This window comes from Amborella trichopoda, chromosome 3 (assembly GCF_054954075.1).
Source record: "Amborella trichopoda isolate Santa Cruz 75 chromosome 3, AtrichopodaSantaCruz75HAP2 v2.0, whole genome shotgun sequence".
NCBI lineage: Eukaryota > Viridiplantae > Streptophyta > Magnoliopsida > Amborellales > Amborellaceae > Amborella > Amborella trichopoda.
Genome location: NC_142338.1, coordinates 283,315 through 298,331, shown reverse-complemented (window position 1 = coordinate 298,331; position 15,017 = coordinate 283,315). Strand labels below are relative to the sequence as shown.

Genomic DNA, 15,017 nt, shown 5'->3' with positions numbered 1-15,017 from the left:
GAACATAAACCATAAACTTTTTAAATAACTTTTAATTTACAGTTATCCAAAAACTGCGAACTTACAACTTGCTTCCGGTTATCAAACTGGCCTTAAGAGTAAGTTCGGAACCAGATGAACTTTCTCTCTCTCTACCGACCTATTTCCAGTGACATGTTTAGATTATTTTGAATGCTCAGACCGGATTCATCTGATGGGTTGCCTTGTGGTCTTTCAAGCAAGCATTCCATCTCCTCTTCATTCTGAAACCATGCCTGTGAAGAGGGAACAAACCTTGTAATTGCACCCAATTCTTGGGCTACTTCTTTCATTGTTGGCCTTTTTTCCCCTTTTACCCTCAAACATTTCCATGCAAGTTGGACTACTGCCTCTACCTCCTCCATTCTCCCCTCCCTCACTATATCTTCATCTAACACCTCCCTTATGTCCTTGTTTTCAGTGGAGGTTTTGAAGTAGGCAGCAAGGGTTGAGTACTCCTTGGATCTTTGGAAAGAAACTGGTTTTTGGCTAGTTAGAAGCTCCACAAGAACAACCCCAAAGCTATACACATCACTCTTCTCAGTTAACTGGCTTGTTTGAAGATACTGAGGGTCTAGATACCCCAAGGTTCCCTGTACAACAGTTGGTATCTCAGTTTCATTCATGGCCACCAACCTTGAGGCGCCAAAATCAGCTACTTTTGCTGTGTAATTTTCATCTAACAGTATGTTGGCTGACTTGATGTCTCTGTGAAAGATGGGTATAGAAGCTGCGGAGTGCAAGTATGCTAAGGCCTCGGCCGTCTCTGTCGCTATTCTCAGACGATTGGCGCATGAAATCCTTAGTGTGGAGCTGCTATTTCCATGGATGTGATGGAAAAGAGTGCCATTAGATATGTATTCATAAACCAAGATGGGCACTTCTGTCTCCAAGCAGCAGCCCAAGAGCTTCACCACGTTCTTGTGGTTGATTTGGGTGAGTATTACCACCTCATTTATGAACTGATCAATTTGGGTCTTATCCACCACTTTAGACTTCTTTATGGCAACAATACTACCATCTACCAGAGTTCCCTTATAAACAGTGCCATAGCCTCCCCGACCTAAAACTCTGGACTCTTCATAGTTGTTGGTAGCCTTCTTTAGCTCCTCAGAAGTGAATATTGTAGTGCACTTGGTGCCCTCAATGGAAGAAACATGTTGTTTTAGAAGTAGGCCCCCATTTTTATAAAAATACTCCTCTTTTAACTTCATGAGTTTCCTCTTCTTCAATCCATAGTATATCATTGAACTGAGGCCTACAATAAGTCCAGTGCCTACACAAACAACTGAAATGGGGAAAACCAAATAAGTCAAGGCAAAGAAGTGAATTACTCATTGAATAAGTACACAGTGTGTGTGTGAGAGAGAGACCTAAGATGATGAGAATAATGCGAGCATGGTTTGTGCACCCAGATCCCAATTTGGTACCATCTCCTGATCTCCCAAAGGGACATGTACATTTGTATCCAGGAACGAAGTTCTTGCAATGTGCTGATGGTACACATGGGTCAGATTCTGCACACTCATTTATGTCTGCCACCGTCAAAAACAAAAGTCATATATTTGTACATACATACATACATACATATACAGATATACATACAAAAATGCATACATGCCCTCAAGTGTATTGCCAAGCACACGAAACACACAAGTAAAAAAGATTTATCCATGATCAGTTCCATGAAATTTCCTTGAGGCTCTTGTTTTGACAAATTACCTATTGTATTTCCTAGTGGAAACAAAGTCTGAACCAATTAATGTGTCACCTTATGTTCTAATGGTTTTCCTTGTTTGATTGTAGGAGCTCACCAAAACATCAATGTTTTATTGCATTTAGTTTTTACTAGATAGATTCAAGATTTATACCGAACAGCTAGGGTTCAAATATGCGTAGTCCAAAGGTCTAAGCTGCAGCCCAGGGTCATCAATATCATTTGAAAATGGTGTTTAATGATAGTCCTACTCCTTTTTACAACCAAGTATGTCATTAAGTTTTTTTTTTTGTTTTCCACTAACTAATTTGCATATGTCAAAGTTATGTGAAGTTTTGTGAAAATCAGCTTGATTTTATAAGTACCGCGCTATAGAAATACTCAATCTACAATAACACCCTGCTGAATTTGTCATCCTCATATCATCTTTCTTTTGCCTACTTTGTCCACTCCTCCCCAACCCAACTCAGGTCTCAACAAAAAAAAAAAGAAAACAGACGGGGAAAAAAAGAAGAACACCTCAATTAAAGAAAGAAAATCATGTCAAACCTAAAACAAATTTTGCATATAATAATTTGGAGTCTGATATCTCCCAAAATTATTCAGAGCTTTTGAAAAATTTGATAGCTCTTTTATGTTGAATTGCTGATGGATAAGGGTTCAGTTTTCAATGTATCTCCTCCACTCTTCAAATTTTTCTTTTACTTTCTTCTTTGCATTGAAAAACTGAAGAAACAATTCCCAGACTCATAAAATGAGTATAAGGCCTACCTTGGCATCCAGCAGAGGCATTGAGATATGGATTCCCTCTATACCCTTCTGAGCAATTGCATAAATACCCATAACCTCGAGGTGCATCAACACAATAACTGTTCTCTGTGCACATGTAAGAACTTGAATTCTCAGCAATTGTGCAACTCTCGTTCCCTATAATCCAATCGAATCTTATCACAAGATCCTTTTGTTTCAAGAAGTTGCGTTGATCAGGCTCAAAGAACTTAAAGCTCTCTTCTTCCACAATAGTTGCGTAGCTACAATTATCAAAGTTGGAAACATTTGTATAGTTGTTGATGCTAGCAGTAGCCAAAGCAGCATATTCCATTCCTTTGGGAAGGGACACTTCACAACAACCTATCCCGCTACAAGAACCGTCACTTTTAACACTCTCACGATTCAAACACATAGACATGCAACCACTAGCAAATGAACTATTGTCTAAAACCAAGCCCAGAGTGTCACAACCAATGGCCACAAACTTATTCAGGCTATTGGAGATGGTGAAAGGAGTTCCTATAAGATTGATTCTTAAGGGAATTGAAGCACTATTGTTGCAATCATAAGCTATCCATCGACTTGAATTGATCCTAATTTCACCTGGTAAGAAGGTGAGGATTTGAAGATTGCCAAGATCGTTTGAAGTCACCGTAAAATTATTGGTGTTGCAATTTACACCAAACCATGGAAGGGCGCATCCTTTTCCTATTCCAAAAGGGTAAGGGATATCCATGTTTCCGCACTTGTTTTGGCAACCAGGTAAAGCAGATGAATTCACAGCTATGAACATCAAACATAGAAGCATAGAGAAGAAAGCTGGAATCGACATGCTCTTTCGAGTGGTGAGTGGGTTTTGCTTGATCGACATGCTCTCTCTAGTGGTGAGTGGGTTTTTCTTGGTTCAATGCGGAAGTGGACGGAGTGAATATGAAAATTTTAAGGTTGAGAAATAGATGAGTATTTGTTTACTTGGTCAAGCGAGTGGTGAGTGGGTTTTGCTTGGTTCAATGCGGAAGTGAACCAGGTGAATATGGGGAATTTAAGTTGAGAATTAGATAAGTATTTGTTTACTCGGTCAAGTGTATGTAGGAATTTAAATTGGGAAGCAGGTGAGACTCTTGCGTAGTTTTCCAAATCATCTACTATTTGTTTACTTGGTCAAGTAGTGTATGTAGGAATTTAAATTGGGAAGTAGGTGAGACTCTTGTTGACTTCTCCAACTCATCTAATCCAAGTATTTCCAAGTATTTTAAGACATACATTTTTTTTGATTGCGCGGTTGTAACAATCTTAAACTTTCAAAAATAAATATATATATATATATATATAATAATATTAATGGTATTAACAAAAATAAATACCAAAATAAAAATAAATAAATAAAATAATAAATATATATTAGTAATGATAATAATAATAATAATAATACTAATATTAATACTAATATACCGTTAGGATATTGTTACTTTTATACTAACAATAAATAAAAAATATTATTGTTAATATATTTGAGGGTTCAATTTTACTTGGGTGGACCTTAGGTCCACCACCTTAAAAGTTTATAATCACACTCCTTAAAGGACACCTTGCATTGCATTGAGGAGTATCTTTTTTGTACGCCTCTTTCTCTCTCGTTCTCTGAAAACATGAGGCCTTTCTTTTTCTCTCTCTGCGTATGTAAGTCAAGAGGCTTCTCTTTTTCTCTCATCGATCCTCATCTCAAAACCTTGGCTTCTCTTTTACTCTCATCAACCTTCATCTCAAAACCTTCCCTATACGAAACTACGATGATGCATATGATAAGCCCACATCCAAAATTGATGCTCACCCAATTTCGGAATTAAAGTAAGTGATATCATCTTCTTTAAATATAGTCTATTTTTAATAAATAGTGATATTTTCGTCCAGGATCTTTATTTTATAAGTTTTGTGTATAAGTGACCTCATTGTCTCGAAAAATAATCCGTTCTTTTTAAAAATGAAATGAAATAATTATTTGTACTTATTATCATGAATTTTAGGCTCGATAAATTTTATGCGCACACGACCTCATTATCTTGAAAAATAATATTTTTAATAAAAATTGTGATATTTTATCTATGTTAGAAATTTTAAATACTGTAAATTCTTAGAAAAATAAATTTATTTATTTTTCTTGTCTATTGTTAGAAAATTTTAGATACTGTAAAATTATTAAAAATAAATATGATATTTCTGCTTTTAGTAAAATTGTGAGAATTCTTTCTACTGTTTTTTAATATTATAGCAGTGTTGTGAAATGTTTATTTGTGAATTGATATCCTATAAATTGTGATAATTCCGTATTCTTGAATTTCTATAAGAGTTTTTCTATACACATTAAATTGACAATTATGCTAGAATGTCTTTACGAACTGCTACCTTTCTAAATTTGAGCCCAAAATATTTGATCGGTTATTTTTGAAATGTTATTGAAAGTGAATGTTATTAATGGTTTCAGTGAGATTCATATTAATGATTTCAGTGATACGTTGAGTACATGATATTGCTGCTTTCGAATGTTTAAAGAGATTTAAAAATACTTTAAGTATGCAAGTTGACTCATCCGGTTCGCCGGTGAGGTATAAGTGGATCTATCCGGGACGTCGGTAGGGATTAAGTGGACTCATCCGGTACGCCGTTGAGGTATAAGTGGACCTGCAGAGATTAAGTGAATCTATCTGAGACGCCGATAGGGATTAAGTGGACCTATCAGGACGGTGATGGGGTATATAGGTGACCTACTTGGGACACCAGTAGGGTATTTTGTGGAATCTTTTTAATTATGCATTGACGCTAAAATGTGATATGTATTTCAATTATTCGGATTATACTTAATTATGCATTTTTTAAAGTGAAATTGTTAATGCATTCCTGTTAATAGATCTCCTTTTTGAAAATATTGATATCTTTCAATCATGATTATTTTTAAGATTATGATGATCACTTACTGAGTAGCCAAACTCATCAAATTATGGTAAACATTTTTTTCAGGATAAATGCGGATTCATTTTGAGTGCTAGTCGGGATCAACCTTGGAAGATATTTTTGTTGTGCTAACTTTCTTTCGTTACCTTATAAGAATTCGCCACTGTAAATTTTTCCTATCAAGAAATATATATATGTTTTGACTGTCACATCTCAGGAATATCAGTATTGTAAATTCTTGGGGTGTGACAGCGGTCTATTGACATATTCCTCTAATATCAAGGTATATATTGAATTATTTCGACTTCCAGCTATTCTTCTAATATCAAGGTATATGTTAAATTATTTCGACTTCCAGCTTTAATTTGTGGGCTATACTAAAAAGCCAATAAAATAAGAACCTATCCAATACATCCGGAAGTATAAAAACCACGAAGTGAGAAGAAAAGGGTGTTACACAATCTGAAGGTTTCAACTGCATTCAAAATTGAGTCTAATTTACTTGCTGACTAAATTCAAGCCTGATAGTCTATAAACAATTATATCATACACATCCATTCTCTATAATCGAGGAAAATTAACGGTTGATGTGTAAGGGGCATTCAACCATTTCAGGTATTGAGTGTGGCTCACCCTCCTTGAGTTAATTAAGTGGCCCATGATGATGGATTCTCAAGATACATCAGGCACATCCAAAGCATTATGAGCCTGTATAAAATGGCAGAACACACCATTGCAATATGAATAAATAATTGGTAGTTGTCACATAGGACCCCTTTTCCTGTGCTTATCACTATTGAATTTGCTATTCTTCGCTCAAGATACCACACAAAGACTTTTTCGAGTGTTAATAAGTTGGAAGTCACTCTTTGAATTTGATCAGTGAGGTTCCAACGAGTTTGCTTTTACTTCTTTTTCTTTTTGGGGTAAAGAAGCAACATATTATCTAGGTCCCTAACTAAATTAATGACTTGCCTTCTCTCTATTTTTCTTTTTCTTTTTTGGTGAATTCCCTGCATTCTAACTTGGTGAGAAAAGTGGAGCTATGTTAAATGGTCAGAGCACTTATTTTAAAGCCTATGGCACAGACTAGCAGAAAACATATCATCACATAACGTGGGAAATCTCATAGTGAACGTGGACATGTAACAAAAAATTATTCATAAAAATCTTGGTAATGTTTCTAACTCTATAAGCAATAAACCTTGCTAAAGTCTAATGGAATTGACTTGTAAAACATCATAAGGAAACAAGGCAAGAATTGGTTAGCATGAATTACCCCACAAAAGGAAAAACAAAAATGAAAAGGCAAGTACTCTGGGAAATTGGAAAGGGCATGGTATATCATCACGATAACATAAGATTATATAAGACTGAAGACATTTCAGAAACTTAGCACCATATGAATAATGGCCCTTGCATATTATACATTTTCTCTCTTCCCTATGATTTGGTATGATTATACATTACTCTGTAGAAGATAACGAATACACTCATCTTACGTAATTGTGTATGTATCGATGCGTATAGTTCATGGGCACTCTTAATTCAAATAGAGGCAACTTGAAAAAGAAACTTTATAGCCATCTATTTCTCTCTACCGTCCTATTTCTAGTGACATTGTCAGGTTGTTCTGCAAACTGGACTGCCCTGCTTCACAAATTAGGGTGCTTGGTTCCACTTTAATCAAACATTCCATCTCCTCCTCATTTTGAGACCATGAGTGTGACCTGCCATGCCTCCTAATGTTATCCAACTCTTGGGCCACCTCCTTCATTGTGGGCCTTTTCTCCCCTTTTATCCTTAGGCATTTCCTAGCTACTTGAGCTATTGCCTCAAGCTCTTCTATGCTCCCCTCCCTCAGTATATGCTCATCCAAGACCTCCCTTATATCCTTGTTCTCGGTGTAACTCTTGAAGTACATAGCAAGAGTGGAGAACTCCTTGGATCTTTGGAATGAAACTGGTTTTTGCCCTGTCAAAAGCTCCACAAGAACAACCCCAAAGCTATAGACATCGCTCTTCTCAGTTAATTGGCTAGTTTGAAGATATTCAGGGTCCAAATAACCTAAGGTCCCCTGCACAACAGTGGCTATCTCACCTTCATTCATAGGCACCAGCCTTGAGGCTCCAAAGTCAGCAACTTTTGCCGTGTAATTGTCATCTAACAATATATTAGCAGACTTAATATCTCGATGGAAGACTGGCGTGGTAGCAGCAGAGTGTAGATATGCTAAAGCATCAGCAATTTCCATGGCTATCCTTAGACGATTGGCCCATGAAATTCGAGTCGTTGCATCAGTTCCATGGATATGCTGGTAAAGTGTGCCATTCGAGATGTACTCATACACTAAAATAGGGACCTCGGTGTCTAGGCAACAACCAAAGAGCCTCACAACATTCTTGTGATTGATCTGGGTTAGTATGACAACCTCATTTATGAATTGATCAATCTGGCTCTTGTCGACCACTTTCGATTTCTTGATGGCAACAATAGTATCATCAGCCAAAATTCCTTTATAAACTGTGCCATAACCTCCTCTGCCCAATACTCTGGACTCATCGTAGTTATCTGTTGCCTTCTTCAACTCCTCAGAAGTGAAAATTCCCTTTCGCTCTGTGCCCTCATGAGAAGAAACATGTTGTTTTAGGAGGAGTCCACCATTTGTACGGAAGTACTCCTCTTTTAGTTTCATGATTTTCCTCTTTTTCAGCACGCAATATAGCAATAAGGAACTTGCAAAAACAACTCCAATGCTTATGCCAACCCCTGCAACAATGAAAAGAAGAAACAATGTAAAGAACTGGATGACATTGTTTTTCTCGTGTTCTTTCTGTGTACAGAAACACGTAAGGACATGGACAATCAAACATCGAATCAAAACACATACACACACAAAGAACGTGAGCGCAAACACACACACAAGCACAAGCACATATACACAAATATAAATTAAATAGACTATTTGATACAATAGTTATAAATTATGTTAATAGCAAACTCTTCCTGACTGTCTTCCAGAGGAGGGGACTGATGGTTGATTTCATAATGAATGACCATTAGACTTTATCTTTCCATTATATTGTCCTAACTGGCCATATTTTCTTATTTTAAGCTTGTTAATTGAAATTACGGTTAATCTTCTTAATTTTTAGTCCACTTTTTGTTGGTCCCAGTTCCATTGGCACACCTCTCTAATGTTTTCACTACGGTTACTTCTAAACTTTATGACATTACGACCCCATCAGAAGTGGCACACCTCTCTAATGTTTTCACTATGATTACTTGTAAACTTTATAACATTACCATCAAATAGATTTTTTTTTTTTTGTTTTTTTCTTCTTTTTTTTTTTCGTTTTTGCAGGGGGCACGGATTTAGATTGCTACAACTTTTTTGATAGATTAAATGTTCTTCTTCTTAAGAGGGAAAATGCTCTTCTTGCGCAAGCTGGCCTCATCGAGGGGCAACTTCAAATGATATCTACTGCCTACCAAATCAAGGGCCACACTTATAATTAGGGGCACTTACGTTAGTCTGATATGAATGCCTAGTATAAGTAATTTTGTGCCCTACAGTTGAGCAAAACCCACACGTCCATCAGGAAACTAATTTTTTCAGAATTTGTGCTAACAAAAGAAGGGTGTGGTTTGTAGAGGGCTGAGGCCCCAAACAATTTAAGTAAGGTATCTTTAAATAGTGTTGGAATACATTTTGGGGTATTGGAAATCTTTGTGATAGCTTGAAACTTTATTTTTTTATCTAATTATATCGCTTAAAGCTTCAAAAATAGTGTACATCAAGCTGGTCTATGAACACTTGAAAATTCTTGAAAATTGACGGTCCAAAAATACATTACAAGATGGACTGTTTGTAAGAATTGAAATCCATTTTTTCTTATATGCATACATCTTGAGGTCGAGATGATCATTTTTGGACATCAAATAACCTTTTTTATTGGATTTTTTAGGCGTGCCTTAATTTAATTGTTTAAGGCCTCGCCCTTATATAAACGTTTTCCATAAAAATAAAGGTTTAAAAACATTTAGTAATTTGTTTATTGAAATAACAACTAGATCTGTACTTTTTTTTTTTGGTTGCTTTTTTCTTTCTTTACTATTATTACAGGCTTTTTGAGTCCCAAAAATTGAAATTCATCTAATTTCAGATCGGAAGAATAACGAAGGCAATGATCAGAGTGATAAATAAAATTTATACCATCTTGTGAATGAATGGGTTTGATTTGCCCACTTTAGACAATTATACTCGATTAGACCTGTGTGTTTATGGCTGTTGGGAATGGTTTTAGTCATATCATAATAGTACACAGTTTATTATGTTTCTGGAAAACCAGCTCACTGTCCTAAGGTTAAATTTTATAGGTAGTTATGTATGTGGTGATCCTTCAAAAGTAGTGATTGAAAGTTATACTGATTCAGATAAAAAAAATCCAAATCATCATCGAGATGATTCCTCGTTGGAATCAGCATTGCTTATTATAGTATATAATAGCTACTTATTATAAAAAACTGGGTTGGCTAGAGGGGTGGTCGGGGTTCACCATGTTGGGGGTGCGAAACTTCCATATATCATTTTCTAATAAGCTAATCTCTTTTCAGGTTCAAAAAATGCATTTTTGAAACATTTTCTTTGTTACCACATAGAGGTTTCAATTCGGAAATTTGTTTTAGTGAGGTTGGTTTATGGGTTGAAGACAATACATCCCCAAAATATAGACTCCTGAAATTACTCCTATTGGGTTTTGCCCAAGTGAGTAAATAGAAAGTAGACTCCTGTGGCAGTATAAGATTATTTGATTGTATTCTTTGACATTAAGATCCATCTCTTTACTTGTTCTTTTTTTTCTATCTAGATTGACAATCCGACTTATCTAGATTGGGATCAATGCATGGAGGATACCTATTTTTCATTACACTGCTCATGAGCAAATTAAACCTTTCATTGGTATGAGAATATCTTTGGAGCATAGCTTGAGTTCAAAATCTATATTTTTTTCTTTATTGTATTTTTCATTTGTATTTGCTAATAAATACATGAATAGATCTTTTTGCAATCTGAAGGGGAGAGAGAGATAACCTATGATGATCCAGATTAAGCGAGAGTAGTTAGTGCAGCCGGATCCGTCCTTTGTACCGTCCCCTGTGCTTCCAAAGGGACATGAGCATTTGAATCCCGGAACTAAGTTCTTGCAATGAGCCCCTTTTACACATACCTGCCCACTGCACTCATTTATGTCTGTCAATCACCAAAAGGCACATTTTGTTAGGCTATTTTTCCTTTCTCTCTAAACAAACGCAGTTCTTAAGGCTACACAATTTTACCAAAAACACATACAAAGAGATAACATCTTACACATTGCTTTTGATCTAATTTCAAAACATTAATCTAGGAGACAGAATCATGAGTTCGAATAGTTTATAATTGAGTGAAATATTAAAATCTTGGATGGTTGTTTTATTTAGAAACTTATAATAGTTGATATTTATATTGTTCATTCAAAAAAAGCTACATCCACATCCACAGCCTCATCACGTGCTATTCTAATATTACAATGAAGAATGTTGTTTTGGTTTACTCTAAACATAAACAAAGCTCTAGTTGACATTTCCTTCTAAGTAATCTCTCCTGACCGAATACCATTGTTGATAAACTTCATATTTTTCACTGCTACATCGCTACTGAAAGTGAACAGTGAACCTTGAGAGTAGCCAAGAGACCTCTCTCTAAGAGTGAAGTTAAACCGACTCAAATTCTTAAATCATCCCAAAACCCGAGAGGAATATTTCGCAACATGTTTCCCACCAAGGCACTGTTACCCGAAGGTGAACCTTTGAGTAAATGAGAGACTCACTCTTGAAGTAAAACCAATGGTTTAAAAAACGGATCGGTGACCCGGATAGGGCTCCCAAAAAACCGATCCGGATGGGCGAATCGGCGATCCGGATCGAGAATCGGGTGAATCGGTCATAATAAAGCTTAAAAAAAATCCGAAAAAATTATTAAAATTCATTATAAATATTGTTTTTTAAGAATTCAATAAGAAATGAGGGTACTCCATTAAGAATTTTCATGTTTTTGAATGAATATGCGAATATTGATATGTTCTTTTCCTGCTTGAACCGTCATTCAGCATTTAATTTACATCACACAAAAGGATAAACATAGAATTATTATGGAATAAGTACATCAACATACATGGACTACAATAAAGCATAAAATTAGTAACATATGATCTAAAAATAAAATGATAGACGACGTTATTGTTCTTCTTGGTCACGCTGGTGCCATTGATTGAATTTGTTTAACAATTCATTGATTCGATCTAAAAACGAATCATCGATTATTTCCAAATCTTTAAGTGTTAGTGTTTTGTTATGTTCCCAATCTAAAATCCCCGAAGATTGTCCATCCTTCATGCTCACCTGCACTGTCGTGCTCATCCCTACACTGTTGCTGTTGGGACTCGATATGTGAATAATATGGTTGGGTTAGGGTGGCTTCAGAATCATCATCTCTCTCATTTTCTCTTTGAATAATATGGATTAAAAAAAAATAATAACAAATTTTCAAAAAAATCGATCATGGATTAAAAAAAAAATTACAAATTTTCAAAAAATTCTATCATGGATTACAAAAAAAAATTCGATCATGGATTAAAAAAAAAAAATCACAAATTTTCAAAAAATTCTATCATGGATTACAAAAAAAAATTCGATCATGGATTAAAAAAAAAAATCACAAATTTTCAAAAAATTCAATCATGGATTACAAAAAATTTGATCATGGATTACATAAAATTCGATCATGGATTACATAAAATTCAATCATGGATTACAAAAAAAACAAACAAAAAAAAAACAAAAAGTTCAATCGTGGATTACAAAAAAAGAAAAAAACAATTCGATCATGGATTACAAAAAATTCAATCATGGATTACAAAAAACTCTATCATGGGTTACAAAAAAAACAAAAAACAAAAAATTTGATCATGGATTAGAAAAAAAAAAACAAAAAATTTGATCATGGATTAGAAAAAAAAAAACAAACATTTCGATCATGGATTACAAAAAAAAACAAACATTTCGATCATGGATTACAAAACATTCGATCATGGATTACAAAAGATTCTATCATGGGTTACAAAAAAAAAAAAAATTTGATCATGGATTACAAGAAAAAAAAACAAACATTTCGATCATGGATTACAAAAAATTCTATCATGGGTTACAAAAAAAAAAAAAAAAACAAAAAATTCGATCATGGATTACAAAAAAAAAAAAAAAACAATTCAATCATGGATTACAAAAAAATCGATCAAGTATTACAAAAAAATCTATCATGGATTACACAAAAAAAAAAAAAAAAACCGTACGTGACTCACCGATTCACTGTACGGACTCGCCGATTCCGTACGGTGAATCGCGAGTCACTGTGCCGAATCGTCCGGTTCTCTCTAGAACCGGACGATTCTCGTTTTTTTTGCCGATTCGATCCGTCCATGGCGATTCCTGAGTCGAACCGGACGGCGTTTTTTTAAACACGGAGTAAAGCTAAACCAACCCACACTCTTATGGGAATACTGCCCATCATATCTCTCTTTTGCAGATTTAGCTCTCGTTTAGGGTATGTTTGGTAACTGAAAAATTTGTTTTCCAAAAGAATCTCTCAAAAACTAGAAGCTTGATAAAAAGCTGGAAGCACTACTTTTGGATTTGACTGACGAGACTCGAACTTGACCGAGTTACCCGGCCTATGGGCAAATCCTAGTACCATGTACCAATTCACCAAGGGGTAGTCGATTTTCTGAATACTGCGTAAAAGCAAAAAACTCTAATTGGAAGCTGAGAACCAGTGTTTGGTAACCTATCTATGAAAACTGGGGAAAGCTTGGGCTAGAGCTTGCGCAAAGAGGGATTGAGAGGGGAGAAAGATTATGCGGGTTAGATAAGCAAAAGGTCGTTTCGTGTCTCCCCGTTTTCTTGAGAAAAGGTGGGCTGCAGTTTTTCACAAAATGGGGAAAAACGTGGAAAAACTGAGAAATATGGGGTTGGCTACATTTTCTCCATTCTTTTTTTAAAATTGGCAAAGTTTTATGCCAATTTCTAGGTCCTCACCCTTATCAACAAGTGCCTCTTACTGTAAAAAAAATAAATAAATAAATAAATAAGCAAGCCGACTGTACCAGATGATTATGTGATTGCCTTACCGTGACATCCAGCAGGGCCATCAAGGTAAGGATTCCCCGTGTAGCCTTTCGAGCAATTGCAGAAATATCCACTACCCCTTGGTGAATCAAAACAGACACTATTCCCCTTGCACATATAAGAGCTTGAATTTTTCTCAGCATCGTTGCAGCTCTCATTCCCTATAACCCAGTCCAATCTAAACATAAGATCCGTTCGATTCATGAAGTTTTGCAGATCAGTCTCCGAGAACTTATAACTCCCTTCTTCCACAACCGTTGCATAACTACATCCATTGATGCTCGAAATGATTGTGCTGTTTACATTTTGAGCAGCCATCTCTATGTAACTCATCCTCTCCGGTATCGAAACCTCACAACAACCCCGACCAGTGCAAGACCCACTGTCTCTTTGGCTGCTATTATTCATACACATAGACACACACCCACTCATAAAGATAGCGTTGTCCGTAAACATGGCCAAAGTTTCACAGCCTACTGCCACGAGCTTGTTGTGGCTGCTAGAAATGGTGAAAGGAGTTCCCGTTAAATTCCAGAAAAAAGTAGAAGAATCGTTTTCGGTACAATAATGGGCTACAGCTCCACTAGTGTTGAGCTGAATTTGTCCAGGGAAAAAGGAGAGAATTGGAGAATCGAGATCAACTGAGGTGGGAATATAGTTGTTGGTGGAATTGCAGCTTATGGCAAAACCAGGAAGGGAGCATTTGTCACCTATGCCAAAGGGGTAGGGAATGTCCCTATTCCCACACTTGTCCTGGCATCCAGGTAAGCCAGATGAATCTCCCATTCCCAACAACATCCACCATATTACCAAAGAGAAGATCGACATGTATGCTACCTTTTTTCTCCATGTATTCTGAACCCAGAGAGGATCCATGACCAAACCATTTAAGCTGGGGAGAACCTGAATTCATCTTTACTTGGTCCAACTCAACCGCAACTTCATTATCACTTCATTTTTCTGTTTTTTTTGTAAGAATATTCTCATCGATTTCCGTCCCTTGGATTGTAGTTGCAAGTTGTTGGGAAGGTAGACGGGTGCACAATAACTCGATTGAACACGGCTTGTTTTTTAAAAAAAAATTAAAAATTTTGGTTGGCAGATGGGGGCACTTCAAATAAAATTACTTTAAATAAAAAAATAATCAAAATACTCTTAAAAACCTTTTAGCCAGCCATATTCTAGTGAACTTTTATTCACCCAAAGTAAAAACTTTAATTAACCCAACTAAACACTCAAAAGAGAACAACGAAAAGTAGTTTGTGCATTGGGCTGACGTATTTATATACATTTGCGCCCCTTGAGGCATGTACCATCCATCTTTCTATGGATGCAAGTG

At 35.9% G+C, this 15,017-nt stretch overlaps 1 protein-coding gene across 1 annotated transcript; it reads right to left on the bottom strand.

Annotated features, from left to right (window-relative positions):
- Positions 1-131: 131 nt before the first annotated feature.
- On the bottom strand, positions 132-14,624 carry LOC18439610 (uncharacterized). Its single transcript, XM_088862418.1, has 6 exons — positions 13,681-14,624; positions 10,551-10,709; positions 7,057-8,224; positions 2,507-3,411; positions 1,392-1,553; positions 132-1,306 (listed from the first exon to the last, which is right to left on the bottom strand). Exons 1-6 carry the CDS (start codon positions 14,552-14,554, stop codon positions 132-134), a joined length of 4,443 nt encoding a protein of 1,480 aa, XP_088718544.1. The 5' UTR covers positions 14,555-14,624.
- Between the last annotated feature and the right edge of the window lie 393 nt (positions 14,625-15,017).

What these genes read in the sequence shown, in the direction of transcription:
- LOC18439610 (XM_088862418.1), bottom strand. Translation starts at nt 14,554, where the DNA reads ATGGATCCTCTCTGGGTTCAGAATACATGGAGAAAAAAGGTAGCATAC. An exon ending in TGGCCCTGCTGGATGTCACG is followed by an intron (nt 10,710 to 13,680) that starts GTAAGGCAATCA and finishes GGTGATTGACAG; the next exon opens with ACATAAATGAGTGCAGTGGG. An exon ending in TGCCTCTGCTGGATGCCAAG is followed by an intron (nt 1,554 to 2,506) that starts GTAGGCCTTATA and finishes TGACGGTGGCAG; the next exon opens with ACATAAATGAGTGTGCAGAA.